The 20080-nt window shown below is 44.7% G+C and overlaps 2 protein-coding genes across 5 annotated transcripts in view; one reads left to right on the top strand and one right to left on the bottom strand.

The window, feature by feature from the left end:
• Positions 1 to 8212, bottom strand: part of PSMB6 (proteasome subunit beta 6) — a 57093-nt gene extending 48881 nt beyond the window's left edge. The window contains 1 exon segment of the mRNA XM_029580102.1: positions 8048 to 8212. Within this exon segment, the coding sequence (XP_029435962.1) occupies positions 8048 to 8212 (165 nt within the window).
• Positions 402 to 20080, top strand: part of CD2BP2 (CD2 cytoplasmic tail binding protein 2) — a 209745-nt gene continuing 190066 nt past the window's right edge. For 2 of the 4 annotated variants that reach the window (XM_029580446.1, XM_029580447.1), the window contains exon 1: positions 402 to 661. The gene's annotated coding sequence lies outside the window, so the exon portion shown is untranslated. The remainder of the gene's footprint in view (positions 662 to 20080) is intronic. The other 2 variants (XM_029580450.1, XM_029580451.1) reach the window with 1 other exon arrangement.

Consider the following 20080-nt stretch of genomic DNA (forward strand, 5'->3'; position numbering starts at 1 on the left):
ATATTACTAGAATATAAATACAAACACATAGATATATGTATCTGTATGTATATGAGTGTCAAGAATACAAAAGCACGTGAATACATACAGCTACAAAAAGAACCGTATGCTCCCTCTTACCCCGGTGCTCACGCCCCTCTCGCCCCTCCTCTGAGGGCCACGCATCACCAGAGGTTGAGAGACACCACCACAATATTCCCATTCCCAGCCCAGGTCCCAATGTTTGCTGCTTTTGCCGCTGCTGCTTTATCATCGCTGCCGCCATCTTCGACCGTCGCTATTCTGCCTCGCACACTGACCGGCTAATCGCTTTTACGACAATATGTAACATGACGGCGCTACTTTACAACGTGCGTTTCAAACGACGTTCTCACGCCAGAGCTAAGATAAGATCTGCAACGAGGTTTGAAACGCATCGAATTCCGCCTTTTTCACCCCTCCTCTTGCTTCTCCTCTTATTTTTTGAAATCTGTTTTGATTGGGGCGTGAGCTAAGCCCCCTGCGTTTCAAACCTCCTTCTTGCTTTGGCAGTATAAACGCAGAAGCGTGAAAAAAAAAAAAAAGCTTGTGTTTTGTGTCGTTACTTCCTGGCACCGGAAATGAACGACTTTTATTTTTTTAAAGCGTCAGGCGGTGGAGTGCGACCGGGCTTTCTCGGGAGGTGAGTGCGGGAGAAATGGAGTACATTATAGCATTTGTGATGTATGGTTGTTATCTTTAACTCGTGACAGCCAGCATAGTTTTTGTTTGAGAAGGAAACAATTAAAGAAAGCTGAAAATGAAGTGGTCATCCTGTTGCTGTTTATAGTTATGGTCATGCATCATTCCGAGTGTAATTTATACACTGAGATGTTGGTGAGCTATATTTGAATAGCGTATCAGTATTTGAAACAGTCTAATGTGCATGTAGGATTATTTATTATTTTTAGAACAGAGAGCCAGAGAGAATCACGTAGTGAGACGAGGCAGTTAAGTGACTTGCAGAAGGTTGCACAGGTGGGAGCCGTGGGGATGTCATTTCATCCCAGGTCAACCCGAACTGGCTGATACATTGCTGGTTTAGCTAAGTTGCATGAAGGGAGATGCGGTCTTTAATATTTTTCTGAGGGAAATCAGAGCTATAGCTTCCTACGTACAGTGGGGAAAACCAGGATTGAATCTGCCTGTTTGGGTTGATCTAGGATCAAGAGGCACTTTTAAACTCCACGCGGATCTGCAGTTGTCATAACCCTACCCTCGGCCCCTGGACTGCCAAATAGCCTAGACTAGAGAGACGTCTCTTGGTGCATATGTGTTACAAATTTGTTATAAGTGATATTTCTTGTAGCATAAGATCTTAGACTGGCTAGTTCGAGGTGCTTTGTAAGATGATCTCAGAACGTCAAGACATTTTTTCCACAGAAAAGGAGGTGAGACTTAGAATGCCCTCTCGGAGGAGGCGGTGGAAACAAAAAAGGTAATGCAATTCCAAAACCCACCGGATAAACAGAGGATTTCTTGTAGCAAGAGGCTGGTAATAAAATACTGGGGTAAGCTGCAGAGAGTCGTGGTTCATCCCAAAACGGTGCTTGCAAGAAGAGATGGAGATGACCTGCATAGTTACAATCCTGTGAATGGTCAGCCATTTCAGAGCGGGTTATAGGTACCATAGGTATTTCCTTGTCCCCAGAGCTCTAAATCCCAGTGGTACATTCAATAGCTTTGGTTTCCAAGAAGGTTGGATGACTTACAGAGTGACCATGGTTAAACCCTGACTCAGGGCTGATGCAATACAGTGCGCACAGCTGAGCCTTGTTGGCTGTAGGGATTATTATAAAACTTGGTAATAAGGCACAAGAGGCCTAGCTGTTGGCTTAAGTATTGGGCTTTAGAGAAATAAAGTTGAAGATGCATGACTAGGATATATTTGGAGGGCTGTGGTAGGCAAAGCACTGAGGTGGGAAAAAGACATGGAGGAAGGGGGTTGTATTGAGTTTATATGGAATTTGTTTTGGATTTAGTTACTCACCTTTGCAAACCCATATTCAAAGTGGGTTTCAATTCAGATCCTTGTTGCAGTGATGGCTTGCAGTCTAAGTTGGTCCACGAGCAATGGAGAGCAAAGTGACTTACCCAAGGTCATAAAGACTATTGGTGGGAGACATGAAATTTGAACATTGGGTCTTAACCTGCTGCTCTAACCACTAGATCATTCTTTTGTGCCACATCCCACTCTGGGTGGTTCTTTTGGGGAAAAAAGGGAAGTAGAACTAAATACAATAATTACATCTCTCCCATTTGTCATCTGTCATACAACCAGTTTCATTTATTTTTGCCCTTGCTCCTTCAGGGTTTGCAGCTCCAACAGAACTGGTGCTGGTATAAGAGCATAAATACCACCATCTTGGTCAGTGCAAAGGTCCATCAAGCCCACCATCCTATCTTTCAATCTCTCATAGTGGCCAGTCCCAAAAAGTAAATCCAGTTTCTGGCTGCTCACTCCTTATTGCAAATGGTGGGTGGTCCCTGAGTCATTTGGTTAATAGCTAATTCTGGACTTTTCTTTTAGCATAAGCCTTTATTTGCATCTGCTCAGGGATTTTTCCCCAATTTATATCCCCACCCAATTCACTTAGTATGTGACTTTTGTTCATATGCTACTATTCTAATTTACTGTAAACTGTTTTGGGTGAATTTTCATATTCAAAAAGGTGGATAAAAAAATCCAAATAACCAAAAGGAGGCATGGCAGTACTTTTGAGGCAATTTTTAAAGTGATCTAACTGGCTGGCTAACTAAGATGTTTTCACTGTTCAAATTGTGGACAGTCCCAGGTTTAAGGAAGGAGGCCACACATGAGGGTTTCTTGTGGCCACTAAGTCCCAACGATTAGGTGTTACCATTGTGCAGTAACTGGGATTCCCTACCCAGGAACTGTGAATACTGCCCCAACTGATCCAGGGAGAAAAGTTCTGGCCTGGGAATCAAACCTAGATCCTCCACATGACAGTGCACATCATTGTCTCTGGGCCAGTTGCACTCACCTATTTACTTTTAAGCAAAACAACCAAGTTTTGCCATTATAAGTCAAGGTTATTAAATGTTTAGAAGGGCATTAAAGATTGTTTTTTTTTTGTTTGTTTTTTAAAGAGGCATTTGGATGAAGCAACATGACTCACTTTTATTATTTTAAATTTACTTTTAGTGTTTTAAGGTATATGTATTGTTTGTTAATTGTTGTGTATATAACATTTGTATAATGCTGATTTTAGGAAGGATCGGAATATTTATTTGTTGAGTTTTGTATACCGTCATTCGGTAGAGCCATCATAATGGTTTACAAAAATATACATTTTTCTTAGCAGTTGTGTAACAGAAAAAATAATGTGAACATTTTATACATTTTCTTAGCAGTTGTGCTAAGTGTGTTTAAATAAAATTAAGTGAAAGAACAAAAAAAAATGAGGAAACAATACATGCTCTATACTTTCCAGTTCACAATAGGAGCCTAATAAAGAATAAGTCACAAAGGAAAAGAGAATTCTACAAAAAGAAAAAGAGCTGCTGCCTAATTTAAACAGAATAATATGTACCTCCTAGAAATATACTTCCTAGCTTACTTGCTTCAATATCATGGCCAGATTTATCTCTTATAAAGGTTTCTAAATGGGAGGGGTCAGTGAATGTATATCTATTCCCCTGGAGGGAAACTAAGCATTTGCAGGGAAATTTTTAGAAAAATACCCCTCCCCAGGGACTGAATCTTAGATCTTAAGAGGAAACTTCCTCTATGTATCTCTCTCACGGGAGTCTTGGATAAATTTTACCATTGCCCCACATAACTTCTCCATCTTAAATCTGAAATACTGCTGTAATACTAATGCCTTACCTAAATCGGCCACAAAGGTGACAATTAATGTGGTTCTAGTTCCAATTAAATCTTGTGAATCTGTTAAAGTTGAAACATCAGTACAGTTAAAGGGTGTAATTACATCTAATCCCCCTTGGAGACTTGCTTCTTAGCTTCAGGAACCTAAAAGCATCTAGACAATTTCTTTATCATGTACAGTTTGTAATACTACTTTAATATATTTTCTAAACAGTTTCAAAGGAGACAGCAATCTTGATTTTGGGAAATTTAGTAAATGGAGACTTTTTGCCGTTAAAGTATTCTCAAAACATTCCATTCTAGAATGGATATTCCCTGTACGTACCAGGATCAGTCCAGACAGCGGGTTATATTCCCTGTCCAGCAGATGGAGTCAGAACAAAATTCCAAGGGGGCGGTCCTATATGACCTCATCCCCTGAGCCTCAATCCCCAGTAATTTCTGACTCCAGCAGATTGAGCACGGGACTTGCTAGTCCCCAGTGCAGGATTTAGGTTTTAGGCCTTTCCTAGTTTTTTCTTTGAGGGATCAAGAATTTAAAAAAAAAAAAAAAGATTGAGATTTTTTAGTTAGCCTGTTTATGTTCTCAGTTTTCACACGGTAGTGTTTGAGAACGGGGAGTCTACAGGAACTTGCTGGCTAACTGTTTCTCAGTCTTTTCTTACCCAAATATGAAGAAAAGAAAAGGTAAGTGTTTATTTTTACTTACAGGTTTTTCCTTTCTTTATCCTCTTGCCGTTTTCGGCACTGGAGGGCTGCTTTTCATTTTTTCGAGGTCCTTTCAGGGTTCCTGACTGTGCTCCTCTGACCCCCTCCCTCTCTCTGAGTCGTTTCAGCACCGTCCTGCGGCCCCGCGAAGCGCATTCCCCGGGACCGCTAACCGCTGGAAGGTTATCCGCCAGGGTTCTTTTTTGGGCCGGTGTGAGGGAGGGACGGCGACTCGAGCGTTGAAGACGCGAATCGCCAGGTTTTTTATTTTCCTCCGTTTTAAAAACCGCTTCGACTGTTTCCTGCCTTTCTGTGAGGAGTTTTAATTTACCTCATGTCGAGACCTAATTCCTGCTTAATTTGCGGTCGTCAAGGAAGCCGTTTTTCTGTTGACGGCAGATGCTCGAGCTGCCTCGCTGCTGGGGAGGCCGGCTCGCCGCAGGGGGAAGGCACAGGAGACCAAACAGCTGATGCTGTTTTTAGTCAGCGGCAGGCCCCGTTCCCGCGGAGCGCGGGAACGGCGGCCATTTTGTTGTCAGGAGACGATGCTGATATTTCAGACGGAGAAGAAACAGGAGTTCTAATCTCGAAGCAACCGGCAATTTTACCGCCCCCTCCTCAGTCGGATGGCAGGATATCAGCTGCGGAGGTTCCAGGGGGTTCTCCTCTGGGTTTACCCGCATTTTCTCCGGAATTTGTTGTTCTGATGCACCGGGCTTTTTTGCAAAGTTCCAGTCAGACTATGGGTTTTGGTCTGGGTCCCCCTCCTCCCAAGCTACCGCGTTTAGACACCTCTTTTTCAGGTTCTCCGGCACGAGGGAGCGGACAGCCCATTAGTTTACCTCTAACTCAGGCTAATGCGGCCATAGGACCACCACGGAACCTTCCTGCACTCCCACAAGGGGACACGCTTCAGGATACTGCCGGGGATGACCTCGCTCTATCCACTCAAATGGAAGGTGATGATCCCAGGGTTCTCCGTATCTTTCAGGCAGACGAGTTGGAAGGTCTTATCCCGCATATTCTTCAGGAGATGGACATTGACCCTCCTCCGGACCCAACTCCTGCTGATCCCAAGATAAAAAAGGGAGACCCTCTCTTAGCAGGTCTCAGACCTCAAGCTAAAGCTTTTCCTACACATCCTAGCTTCTTGCAGTTAATTTCAGGTGAATGGGATAAGCCAGAAGCTTCCCTCCGGGTTAGCAGAGCTATGGAGATGCTTTATCCTCTCCCAATGGATTTTCTGGAACTTCTCAAGGTCCCTGCGGTTGACTCGGCTGTCTCGGCAGTCACTAAGAGTACGACCATTCCGGTAACGGGTGGTACAGCGTTAAAGGACCTACAGGACCGAAAGCTGGAAGTTTTCCTCAAGCGTATTTTCGAGGTTTCAGCGCTTGGGGTACCAGCGGCAATTTGTAGTGCTCTGGCACAGAGAGCGGGTCTCCGGTGGGTTCAACAATTACTCACCTCACAGGATCTTCCAGACTCCGAGGCTCAACAGGCAGACAGGTTGGAGTCTGTGATGGCTTACGGGGCGGACGCTCTGTATGATCTCCTCCGTGTCCTATCTAGGTCCATGGTAGCTGCTGTATCAGCACGTCGCCTCCTGTGGTTACGTAACTGGTCGGCGGATTCTTCCTCCAAAACACGTCTTGGTTCTTTGCCTTTTAAGGGTAAGTTTCTTTTTGGTGAGGATTTAGATCAGATTATTAAATCACTGAATGAGAATGCTGTGCATAAGCTTCCAGAAGACAGACCCCGTGCTTCCAGGTCGTTTAGTTTCTCTAGAAATCGTTCTCGGAATCAACGTCGTGCACGGACAAATAGACAACAGCAAGCACCACAGACACCTTCTTATCGTTCTCAGGGATGGAACCGGTCCTTTCGTGGACGCAGAACTGGCAAGGATGCTCCAGGATCCCGCGCTGGTCCGAAACCACCTCAATGATGCCAGATTAACCCACGAGCCGACCTCTCGGGTGGGAGGCCGGCTCGCTCTTTTTTTATACAGAGTGGGCCTCCATCACGTCGGATCAGTGGGTTCTGGATATCATAAGGCACGGTTACGCATTGGATTTTGTCCACGTCCCCAGGGACAGATTCCTTTTCTCCCCTTTCGGCTCCGCTCAAAAACAAACAGCTGTTCGGCAGACCCTGCAGCACCTAGTAGCGTTGGGAGCAATAAGGCGGGTTTCCGCCAACGAGCTGGGTCGGGGGCATTATTCCATCTATTTCTTGGTTCCCAAGAAAGAGGGAAAGTTCCGACCCATACTGGATCTCAAGTCGATCAACAAAGCGCTACGGGTCCCTCGTTTCCGCATGGAAACCCTACGTTCAGTGTTAGCGGCGGTTCATCAAGGAGAGTTTCTCGCATCTTTAGATCTCACGGAGGCGTACCTCCACATCCCGATTCATTCGGACTACCAAAGATATCTTCGATTCAAGATCCTGGGGCAACATTTCCAATTCCGGGCTCTACCGTTTGGTCTAGCAACAGCACCGCGGGTTTTTACAAAGGTAATGGTCGTAGTGGCGGCGGCTCTCCGCTGGGAAGGCATCATGGTTCACCCGTATTTGGACGATTGGCTCATACGGGCGAAGTCTCGGATCCAGGGACTTCAAGCTGTGAACCGGGTCGTTTCTCTGCTACAGTCACTAGGATGGATAGTCAACTACAACAAGAGTATGCAGGTGCGTCAATTCCTGTCTCTATCGGATCTGACAGCCTGGAACTACCTGCAAGTACTAGGGACTATGGCATCCACGATCGATCTAGTCCCATGGGCTTTTGCTCATCTCCGACGTTTGCAGAAGGCGTTACTGTCCCGTTGGAAGCCAGTCTCAGAGGATTACCAGGCGGTCCTTCCGATTCCATCGGAGACCCGGCTCAGTCTCGGTTGGTGGTTAGATCCCCAGAGCCTGGCCAAAGGAGTCTCTCTAGAGACACCGGACTGGATAGTGGTCACCACGGATGCCAGCCTAACCGGATGGGGAGCGGTCTGTCAGGCGAGCTCCATCCAGGGCACTTGGACGCGGGAACAGATGAAGTGGCCCATCAATCGTCTGGAGACCAGAGCAGGAAGGCTTTTCTACCGCTAGTCCGTCAGAAAGCCGTCAGAATTCTGTCAGACAATGCAACTACGGTATCGTAAGTCAACAGGCAGGGAGGTACAAGAAGTCGACTGGTAGCGTGGGAAGCAGAGCAGCTGATGCAGTGGGCAGAGCGCCACTTGCTTCGACTAGCGGCTTCTCACATAGCAGGCGTGGACAATGTAGAAGCGGACTTCCTAAGTCGCCAGCATCTGGATCCCGGAGAGTGGGAGCTATCCTTGCACGCAATGGAGCTGATAGAGCGCCGATGGGGGACACCTCACATGGATCTCATGGCCACAGCGAAAAACACAAAGGCTCCTCGCTTCTTCAGTCGCAGACGAGAACGCGGCGCGGAAGGAGTCGATGCTCTGGTTCTACCGTGGCCCAGGCACGTTCTTCTATATGTCTTTCCTCCATGGCCCCTAGTGGGGAAGGTGCTCCGGCGTATAGAGTCTCACCCAGATCCGGTGGTTCTTGTAGCTCCGGAGTGGCCACGTCGTCCCTGGTTCGCGGATCTTCTCCATCTAGCACGCGACGGGCCATTACGTCTCGGTCATCTACCTCGTCTTCTCAGACAGGGACCCATATTTTTCAAGGAGGCCGATCGCTTTTGTCTTGCGGCCTGGCTTTTGAAAGGCGCAAACTGAGGTGTCGGGGATATCCGGAATCGGTGATTTCCACCCTTCTACGTGCCAGAAAGACGTCGACCTCCGTAACGTACGTGAGAGTCTGGAAAGTCTTTGAAGATTGGTGTATTTCTCGCTCCATTGTTCCGGGAAGTGCCTCTGTGGCTCAGATCTTGGACTTTCTTCAGACAGGTCTGGAGATGGGTTTAGCCTACAACTCCATTAGGCTTCAGGTGTCTGCTTTGGGAGCTCTGCTTTACAACGGTAAGGATGCTCTTCTCTCTTCGCACCAGGATATTCTTCGTTTTCTCAAAGGTGTGAGACAACTGAAGCCTCCGTCTAGACCGCCTTGTCCGTCCTGGAATCTTAACTTGGTTCTCCGGGCTCTGGGTGAGGCACCTTTCGAGCCATTGAAGGCGGCCACTCTTAAGGATCTCACACTTAAGTCCATTTTTCTGGTGGCAATTAGTTCAGCTCGGCGTATCTCAGAACTGCAGGCTCTTTCCTGCCGAGAACCTTTTCTGCGATTCTCAGATGATGGAGTTTCTTTGAGAACGGTACCTTCCTTCCTTCCTAAGGTTGTTTCTTCCTTTCATTTAAATCAATCGGTAGAACTACCCTCTTTCGCGGCGACGGAACCAAGACACTTACGGGTTTTGGACGTCAGGAGATGTCTCATGCAATACTTGACGGTCACCAATGAGTTCCGTCTCTCCGATCATCTTTTCGTTCTTTGGTCAGGCCCCAGAAAGGGGCACAAGGCGTCCAAGGCCACCATTGCCAGATGGTTGAAATCTGCAATTTCCTCAGCGTATATAGGGGTTGGACGTCAACCTCCGATGGGAGTTAAAGCACACTCCCTTCGGGCGCAGGCTGCTTCGTGGGCAGAAAACTCTTCTGTTTCGACACAGGAGATTTGCCGGGCGGCCACCTGGAAGTCTCTCCATACTTTTTCTAGGCACTATCGTTTGGATGTGCGGGCCCCTGTTTTTGGGTCCTTCGGCAATAGTGTTCTTAGAGCAGGGCTTTCATCGGCCCACCCAGTGTAGGGAAGCTTTGGTACATCCTGCTGTCTGGACTGATCCTGGTACGTACAGGGAAAAGAAAATTATTTCTCACCTGCTAATTTTCGTTCCTGTAGTACCAAGGATCAGTCCAGACGCCCTCCCTGTTGTTTGTGGACAGTTTTTTGGGATACGCCTCTGCTCTTTTTTCTCTACTTTTCTGTATACTGCAAAATACCTTGGGGCTCCAGGGTTTTTTACTTGAACAGTTTTTTGGTTTGCAAGTTCCAAGTTTTTACTTATCTTAAAGTTATTCATAGTTCTGAAATTTAAGTATTTTATTCTATATGTTCAGTTCTTGATCCCTCTGTCTCTTCTCTTCTTGGCTTTTTAAGTCTAGTTACTGAGGATTGAGGCTCAGGGGATGAGGTCATATAGGACCGCCCCCTTGGAATTTTGTTCTGACTCCATCTGCTGGACAGGGAATATAACCCGCTGTCTGGACTGATCCTTGGTACTACAGGAACGAAAATTAGCAGGTGAGAAATAATTTTCTTTTTTATTTAGATTTGTACATTCCACTTTTCAGCATTTCAAAGTGTACATCAAAGTGGATTACATTTAGGTACTAGAGGTATTTCCCTAGCCCCACAGGGCTTACAATCTAATTTTGTAACTGAGGCAACGGAGGGTAAAGTGACCTGCCCAAGGTTACAAAGTGACAGTGGGACTTGTATCCTGGTATCCCCAGGTCGTAGCCCACTGCTCTAACCACAATCTTTCATATTAGCTAACAAAGATGACTGTATGTTAGATACAGATTTAGATATATTTTGTTTCTCAATATTTAAAACTCTATTACCCAATTCTTATAATTTAGAAGAAGCCCCTTCTGAGAAGAGTGATGATTGGGCAATTGATTTACAGTATATACTTGTATATAAGGTGAGAAATCTAAGTCTTAAAAAAAAAAAAAAAATAGGGTCACCTTAACAGATCAATGCTATTTTGTTCTTTCTCCCCCCACCCCACAATTATTCCTGGCCTTTCACTCTTTCCCTCCCTTCTCCATGGCTATCCCTGCATGTTCACTCCTTTCCTCCCAATCCCTGAACTCACCCACTGCTAGTAGGATGACAGAAGTTGCGGCTGTTCAGATGCATACTCCTCCTCCCCTGTCAAGGCCTGATTGAACCATGTTGCTCAAAGCATGCCAAAGTGGGACCCTGCTGGGGGTAAGGGAGGATGCATTTTAGCAGCCACAACTCCCATTATTCTCCTGCTAGTAGCGGGTAAGGTATGGGGAGGGAGAGAAGGAGTGAACAACTGGGGATAGTCATCAGAATAACTTTTGGGGGCGGAGGAGGAGGAGGAAACTAGCTTTGTCCCCTGTATAGCCATGGGGGAGGGAGGGTGGAAAAGAGTGAACCAAGGGGAATAGCCATGGGGGAGAGAAGGCGTGAACCACCAGGGATAATCATGAGCCCTAGATTTTACCCTAGACTTATCTAAGGATCACAGCAATTTTCTTACTTTTATGGCCAAAAAATTATCTTGACTTATACATGAATAGATACAGTACTCAAATTTAGCTTCAGTTCTGGTAACAACTCTCCAGATGTCTTTCAAAGTTACTTCAGCTGGTTCATCTAATTTTTTGGTCACCCAATCAAAGAAATTGAACAGGTTTGTATAACACAAACTCCTGGTAAAACCAAGCTGCCACAGATTCTGCATTCTGATAGATACTGTAATCTGCTTTGAGGCCATTAAATTCAAAATACTCCACTATCCCATCCTGTACAGAATCTCCATCAATTGATATACCAATTAGAAAAGCTACAGAGAAGGTTATCAAAATGATAAAGGGGATGGAACAATTCCCCTATGAAGAATGGCTAAAAAGATTAGGACTCTTCAGCTTGGAGGAGAGATGGCTGAGGGGGAGATGTGATAGAGGTCTAAAATATTGAGAGGTACGGAACAAGTAAACATTAATTAGTTGTTTACTCTTTTTTTTTTTTTTGAAAAGTACAAACACCAGGGACACACAATGAAGTTACTAGGTAATACATTTAAAACTAATAAGATAAAATATTTTTTTTTTACTTAAGATTTAATTAAGCTCTGGAATTTGTTGCCAGAGGATGTGGTGAAAGCTATTAGTGTAGCTGCATTTATGGTTAAACGATTTTATTAAGTTTATAGCATAGAAAAAAAATACAACACTGAGGAGGGGTTGACTCTGATCCCCCCTCAGATTTCAATACATTGATTCAACAACCCAAAAAAAGGAAGAGACGCTGCCAAAGATTGAATAACATAGGCCGGCGCTACTGGATATGTCAAAGCGGCATCTGCGTAGAACGGGGCGTGCACAGAGGTAGCCATGATCCAATCTCGGATCAACCGTAGGTTACAAGCCATATTATAGGCACCTAAGTCTGAGACTCCCAACCCTCCCGTTCCCCACCGCATCCTCAACCAAGCTAATGGAATACGCGCTTTCCCCCCTCTCCAGAGAAATTTCCGAATCGCGCTTTCTAACCGCCGAAGATCCGTATTTTTTAACACCAACGGGAGATTTTGAAGAAGATAAAGCTAGCGGGGTAAAATAGTCATTTTGAACAGATTTACCCGGCCCAGCAAGGAAAGAGGCAATCTACTCTAGGTCGCCAACCTATCTATAGTAGTCCGTAGCTTCTGGGGGATATTAGCCTGATATACACACTCAGGATCCTCGGGCAATGCAACTCCCAAATAAGACAGAGAATCTCCAGCCCAGTGCAAGGGAAAGGATCCGGGCCAATTTGCTATAAGAGTCCGCGGATAAGCCAAAACCGAGGACTTAGCCTCATTCAGACGAAGGCCCGAAAACCGACCAAATTCCTCTATCATAGTCAATAGAAAGGGGAGGGAGTTCAAGGGATCAGTAATAAAAAAAAAACAAAAAACAAAAAAACAAAAAAAAAACAAAACAGCAAATCATCAGCAAAGGCCACTCCTTTAAATATGCGAGAACCAAACCGTACCCCTCTGATAATACGATTCTGATGAATCGCTAGTAGGAGGGGTTCCAATTGTAAAATAAATAGTAATGGGGATAGTGGGCAACCCTGCCTAGTCCCTCTTGTCACCATAAAAGGCTGCGACTGTGCCCCATTCGCCCATATAATAGCACGGGGATCCCTATATAATAACCTCACCGCTTGAAGAAAAAAACCATCAAACCCCATTTTCCCTAAGACAAAAAATAAGTACCGCCACTCTAATCTATCAAACGCTTTTTCTGCGTCAAAACTGATAACTAAGTGAGGTTGATCCAGCTGCCGACAAATAATCTGGGCAATCAGTATCCGACGGATATTAGCCAGAGCATACCTTTGTCGAACAAACCCTACTTGATGGTCACCCACTAGGGTTGACAAAACAGTGGCCTAGCGCTCCGCCAAAATTTTTGCCAATATTTTATGATCCACATTTAGCAGTGATATCGGATGATATGATTCCGGCCGCAAAGGGTCCTTCCCCTCTTTAGGTATTAAAGTAATTAATGCTAAATTTTCATTCGGGGGAAAGGAACCACCCTTAATCAGTTCTGTATAGGTCGCTGCCAAAGGCTGTGCCACTTGATCTACTACTGTTTTGAAAAATTCCGCCGTATATCCATCCGGGCCTGGCGCCTTGAACTTAGGTAAACCTCGTATCACCTTAACCACCTCCTCTGCCTCTATGGGTTGATTAAGTTTCTCCCGTTAAGCCAAGGTCAAAGACGGAAGTGGCAGTTTGGAACAAAACTCGGCACTAGCCTCATCTGTCCCACCTCCAGATGTGTATAAAGCCGAATAAAATTCCCGAAACCCTTCCAATACACCGGGTATATCACGTGTCACTTTATTGGATGCATTCCTCAGCGCTGGAATGAAACGATTAGACCTATTGGACCTTATCAAGTTTGCCATCATACGCCCTGTCTTATTACTGTATTGAAAGAGATGAAACCGGTAATACATAAAGCTCTTCTTTGCCCTTTGATGTAAAAGGGTATTTAGAGCTGCTTGTACGGAACGATAGGTTGCCCGGGCCTCTGCATCTCCCCCTCCAACTAATCTAGCCCTTGCGCCACGCAATTGCCCATTCAGCTGTAATATGCGACGATCCATGGCCTTCCTACGATGTGAGATATAAGAAATAATTTCCCCTCTTAACACAGCTTTAGCTGCGTACCAAAACACCGGCTGAGAAGTATGCATCTGATTCAGTGACGCATAGTCCTCCCATTTTGACTGTAGATAAGTTCTGAATTTAGTGTCAGTCGCCAAATAATAGGGATAGTGCCAAATATTCGCCAAAGATTGTCCACTGGTGAACTTAATCTCTATCCCAATAGGCGCATGATCAGAGATGACAATATTGTCAATATGTGCATCCAGTACCAGGTGAAAGACATGATCACTGATCAAAAAATAATCAATTCGGGATTGGGACGCGTGCGCCCGCAACACGTGTAAAATCCTGCTCCCCTGGATGAAGTAGCCGCCAAGCATCCAATAAATGAAGTGAGCGTTCTAAAAGTTGAGGACCTCTGCCCATGCCCCGCTCCCGCGCCCGGTTAGCCGAAGCATCCATGGCAGCACCCCTTACCGTGTTAAAATCACCTCCAATTATCAATATCTCATTTACAAAGGGAAGTAAATGCGCATTTAGTTCGTAAAAAAAATTTCGGGCTATATGTATTTGGTGCATATACGTTACATAGGACTACTTTCTTACCCCACAACTCCACGATCAGAATAATATATCGCCCTTGGGAGTCCACTATTTCCCTGTGAATTTTGATGGGAAGCTTTTTATGTATTAAAATCGCAATACCAGCGGTCCTGGAGGTAGCCGATGCACTGTATACCTCTCCCACCCAGTCTCGACGTAATTTCGCATGTTCAACCTCTGAGAGATGCGTCTCCTGTAAGTAAGCCACCATTGTAGCTTTTTTCTTCAACAGGGAAAGGATTTTAGAACGCTTTATAGGTGAAGTTATCCCACAGACATTCCAAGAAACAAATTTTGTGGAATCACTCAGTATCAAACTCCAAATGAAAATACAGCAAAGAGAGTATCATATAATTCGGCGGTAAGCCCCCCCAGCTAGGGCTCCCCCCAATATTTTCAAAAGCAACATAATATTTGACATCAAAAAATGAGAAGACATAGCACTTGTATATGTTTCCCACATCAGGCAATTCGAATTTCAATCTCCTCTGTGCGGTACCCCCCCCTGCCCCCCCTCTTTTATCAGTCCCCCTCCTTCCCCCCCCCCCCCCCATAGCGCCAGACCTATTCTCCTGGCCCTTTCCCTTCATTCCCCTCACCCTTGCTTCCATGAAGGAAGCAGAAAATCACGTTTAATGTGTCCAGTACCTCGCCCCACCTTCTCCTAGCCTTTACCACTTTACCCTACCGCTATCCTTTCAAGCAGAAGGCCCTCTATGAAAAAAACCCCCCAACAAACTCCCATCCGAACCCCCCACTCCCATTATCTCCTAAGTGCCCTACAATGTGAACAACCAAAGGCAACCAAATAGAACAAACCAAGAGAAACAGCATTACTGAACCAGGCTCCATTAACAAGGCCACATAAAAACTCAAGCAACTATGTGTCTCGCATTTGGTCTCCAAACACATTCTGAAAGGGTATCTCCCCAGAGGTCCGTGACATCCGTCTCTCGCTGCCGGATCTCCGATTTGAAAGCGCTGGTCACATAAGCAATCCTAAAAAACCTGTCAGCATATATATTTAATAGTTCCAGACGCAGAAGGCAGTGTTCTGTGGAGCCCAGCCAGGTATCATGGGTTCGCTAGCCAGAACCCCCTTTTCCGCATGCCTGAGCTCCACATCAAATCAGACCGGGCCCCAGACCCCCGAGGGAGCTTGAAAGCGTTAAAGAATGAAAAAAGGAAAAAATCATAAGTTCAACGAGTCCACAAAGGTTCGTGCTGGCTCCACTGCATCAAAAGTGTGAACCTGGTCTTGGTGCCAAATCCTCAAACGGGCGGGGAACAAGAGGGCGAACTTAAGACCACGGTTATGCAGGACAGAGCACAGGGGTGAGAAACCACGTCTGGCCTCTGATACTGATGATGAGTAATCCTGAAAAATTCTGATGGGATGAGATTGGTAACGTAACTCCCGCTTGGCTCTGGATGCCCGCCACAGCTCTGCCTTGTGAGCGGAGTTTAATATTTTTGCGATAACTAATCGGGGGCGCCCTGATGACGACGCATGTGCCCCTAATCTGTGTGCCCGCTCCACTACCAGCTTACCCTGCAAATGAGGCAGTGCAAGCACCTTGGGGAGCCAGATCTCCAGGAGAGAACACAAGGAACGTTCCTCTACCGCTTCAGGAAACCCCAAAAATCTCAAATTGTCACGCCGCGCTCTATTCTCCAATTCTTCAACTTTCTGCTGCAGGGCCTGAATATTTTTGTCTCCTGCTGCCATTTTACTCTGTGCCACCTCCACAGCCTCCTCCAGCCCCGATATCCTAGCTTCAGCTGTTTCTAATCGGGGGGGGGGGGGGGCAGCGCTGCCAGCGATTCCTTCACCTCCCCCAATTGAGCAGTGATCAAGGACAGCTGCTCCTCCAATGCCTCTCTGACTGCCACTTTAATTTCGGCGATCGTGGGTGGAACGAGGGGGGAGGGAGACTCACCCTCCGTTGCGGCTGCCATTTTGTTTTCCGGAGCGGGCACTTTTTCTTTTTTTTGTGCTTTTCGCGGGCATAGGAGTTCGCGGTTTCGCCCGATTATGCACCCCCGACATGCACTCTGTCCCCTGCTGCCTGTAAAAGCGTCTTTGTCAGCGACTCCGCGGCTCGATGCAGCGCGATCGGCGGGGCGAGGCTGGAGCCTGAAGAAACCGCGTCCCTCCGGCTACCACATCACGTGACTTTTTTCTAGTGTAGCTGCATTTAAAAAAAAAGGTTTTGACAACTTCCTGGAGGGAAAAGTCTAACCATTATTAAGGTAGAGTTGCAGAAATCCACTGCTTATTCTTGGAATAAACAGCTTGGAATCTATCTAACCCTTTGGGATTCTGCCAGATACTTGTGACCTGGCTTGGCCACTGTTGGAAACAGGATACTGAGCTCGATGGACCTTTGGTCTGATCCAGTATGGCAATTTCTTAAGTTTTAATGAGGTCAGACTAACAGGATATAGGTAACTACAAGGTGATCTGTTTATGCTAAGATAGGACATCTACCCTTCTCCAGTCCTCTGGAATCACTTCTACCTCCAAAGAATGATTGTATCACAACACAAAGGGTTATATTCAAAATTCTTTATCTATGAAGTTAACACACCTAAAAGAAATGTACATATCACAATATCATTATTTATTCAAAGCAAGATATCATGCCATCCATCTAAACAATTAAAATCTATTTCATACATCCCAATGCATCCAACATCCATACCATAGAAAAACTCATTACCAAAAAAACCACATTTATAAATGTTCCTAATTAATTATATATTCAATTACAAAAAATTTCTAATATCCTCTTTATTCTAATTTCCAATATAAATTTTTCTTAAATATTTTTTTATGAACCAAGTCCCTTCTTTCTGCTGATTTTCAATATTAATTTTTTAAGATAATCTTCTTATATGAGCCAAGTCCAACAAAGATATCTTCATTTCACCCTCTTTCATGACTGCTTCCTCAGGGACTAACCCGGCTCTATTTATTTCTTCCAACACCCTCTTTCATGAGGACTTCCTTGTCTGTTAATTTCGTCCAATGTTGTTCATCTTACACGAAATATATGATCTCACAACTAATATCAGTCATTCAAAAACTTTGTCAAGTGGTTATTACCTGCGGCACTTCACAACATCCATAGACTCTGTAAAATTCACTTCTTCAAGACCTTGATTCAATATGTTTAACCGGAACTGACATCATCCATCGTCGTTCATGTCACGGAGTGCCACGGGTAATAACCACTTCCTGGATGTAATAAATGATTGCTTCATGGAGCAATTGGTTCAGGAACCAACAAGAGAGGGAGCTATTTTAGATTTAATTCTTAGTGGAACGCAGGATTTGGTGAGAGAGGTAACTGTGGTGGGGCCACTTGGCAACAGTGATCATAACATGATCAAATTTAAACTAATAACTAGAAGGGGGACAATAAGTAAATCTGCAGCTCTAACACTAAACTTTCAAAAGGGAAACTTTGATAAAATGAGGAAAATAGTTAGAAAAAAACTAAAAGGTGCAGCTGCAATGGTTAAGTGTTCAACAGGCTTGGACACTGTTTAAAAATACAATCCTAGAGGCACAGTGCATATGTATTCCACACATTAAGAAAGGTGGAAGGAAGGCAAAACTATCACCATCATGGTTAAAAGGTGAGGTGAAAGAGGCTATTTTAGCCAAAAAATCATCCTTCAAAAATTGGAAGAAAGATCCATCTGAAGAAAATAGGATAAAACATAAGCATTGTCAAGGTAAGTGTAAAACATTGATAAGACAGGCGAAGAGAGAATTTGAAATGAAGTTGGCCATAGAGGCAAAAACTCATAATAAAAACTTTTTAAAATATATCCAAAGCAAGAAACCTGCGAGGAAGTCGGTTGGACCATTAGATGACAGAGGGGTTAAAGGGGCTCTTAGGGAAGATAAGGCCATTGCAGAAAAGCTAAATGAATTCTTTGCTTCCGTGTTTACTAATGAGGATGTTGGGGAGATACCAGTTCCGGAGATGGTTTTCAGGGGTGATGAGTCAGACAAACTGAACGAAATCACTGTGAGCCTGGAAGATGTAGTAGGCCAGATTGACAAACTAAAGAGTAGCAAATCACCTGGACCGGATGGTATGCATCCTAGGGTACTAAAGGAACTCAAAAATGAAATTTCTGATCTATTGGTTAAAATTTGTAACCTATCATTAAAATCATCCATTGTACCTGAAGACTGGAGGGTGGCCAATATAACCCCAATATTTAAAAAAGGCTCCAGGGCGATCCGGGTAACTATAGACCAGTGAGCCTGACTTCAGTGCCGGGAAAAATAGTGGAAACTATTCTCAAGATCAAAATCGTAGAGCATATAGAAAGACATGATTTAATGGGACACAGTCAACACGGATTTACCCAAGGGAAGTCTTGCCTAACAAATCTGCTTCACTTTTTTGAAGGGGTTAATAAACATGTGGATATAGGTGAACCGGTAGATGTAGTGTATTTGGATTTTCAGAAGGCGTTTGACAAAGTCCCTCATGAGAGGCTTCTACGAAAAGTAAAAAGTCATGGGATAGGAGGTGATGTCCTTTCGTGGATTACAAACTGGTTAAAAGACAGGAAACAGAGAGTAGGATTAAATGGTCAATTTTTTCAGTGAAAAAGGGTAAACAGTGGAGTGCCTCAGGGATCTGTACTTGGACCGGTGCTTTTATATATATATATATATATATATATATATAAAAAAAATCTGGAAAGGAATACGAGTGAAGTTATCAAATTTGCAGACACAATTATTCAGAGTAGTTAAATCACACGCAGACTGTGATACATTACAGGAGGACCTTGCAAGACTGGAAGATTGGGCATCCAAATGGCAGATGAAATTTAATGTGGACAAGTGCAAGGTGTTGCATATAGGGAAAAATAACCCTTGCTGTAGTTACACGATGTTAGGTTCCATATTAGGAGCTAGCACCCAGGAAAAGGATCTAGGCATCATAGTGGATAATACTTTAAAATCGTCGGCTCAGTGCTGCAGCACTCAAAAAAGCAAACAGAATGTTAGGAATTATTAGGAAGGGAATGGTTAATAAAACGGAAAATGTCATAATGCCTCTATATCGCTCCATGGTGAGACCACACCTTGAATACTGTGTACAATTCTGGTCGCCGCATCTCCAAAAAGGTATAGTTGCGATGGAAAAGGTACAGAGAAGGGCAACCAAAATGATAAAGGGGATGGAACAGCTCCCCTTTGAGGAAAGGCTGAAGAGGTTAGGGCTGTTCAGCTTGGAGAAGAGACAGCTGAGGGGGGATATGATAGAGGTCTTTAAGATAATGAGAGGTCTTGAACGAGTAGATGTGACTCTGTTATTTACACTTTCGAATAATAGAAGGACTAGGGGGCATTCCATGAAGTTTTCAAGTAGCACATTTAAGACAAATCGGAGAAAATTCTTTTTCACTCAACGCACAATAAAGCTCTGGAATTTGTTGCCAGAGGATGTGGTTAGTGCATTTAGTGTAGCTGGGTTCAAAAAAGGTTTGGATAAGTTCTTGGAGGAGAAGTCCATTAACAGATATTAATCAAGTTTACTTAGGGAATAGCCACTGCTATTAATTGCATCAGTAACATGGGATCTTCTTAGTGTTTGGATAATTGCCAAGTTCTTGTGGCCTGGTTTGGCCTCTTTTGGATACAGGATGCTGGGCTTGATGGACCCTTGGTCTGACCCAGCATGGCAATTTCTTATGTTCTTTGCTGTGTGTTGGAAAAATGTGTGGACCTCCAGCAGCAAGCGAGTTGTATTCCACTAGAGCTCGAGGAGTGCAGCTGCCAGAGAAAGCCTGGGCAATGTTATATAAAACCTGGAATGGAGCTTGAGTGCACTGAAGGACAGGGGGCAGAAAAAAACCCAAAGTGCTTGAAGCTTGTGGCAGGTGTATAGAAAACCTGGGGTGGAGTCAGTGACTACCCTACAGGAGCAGGAGGTAATAGCCAGCAACCAGACTAGATTAGACCAGGCCAGGGA

Source organism: Rhinatrema bivittatum, chromosome 16 (assembly GCF_901001135.1).
Source record: "Rhinatrema bivittatum chromosome 16, aRhiBiv1.1, whole genome shotgun sequence".
NCBI lineage: Eukaryota > Metazoa > Chordata > Amphibia > Gymnophiona > Rhinatrematidae > Rhinatrema > Rhinatrema bivittatum.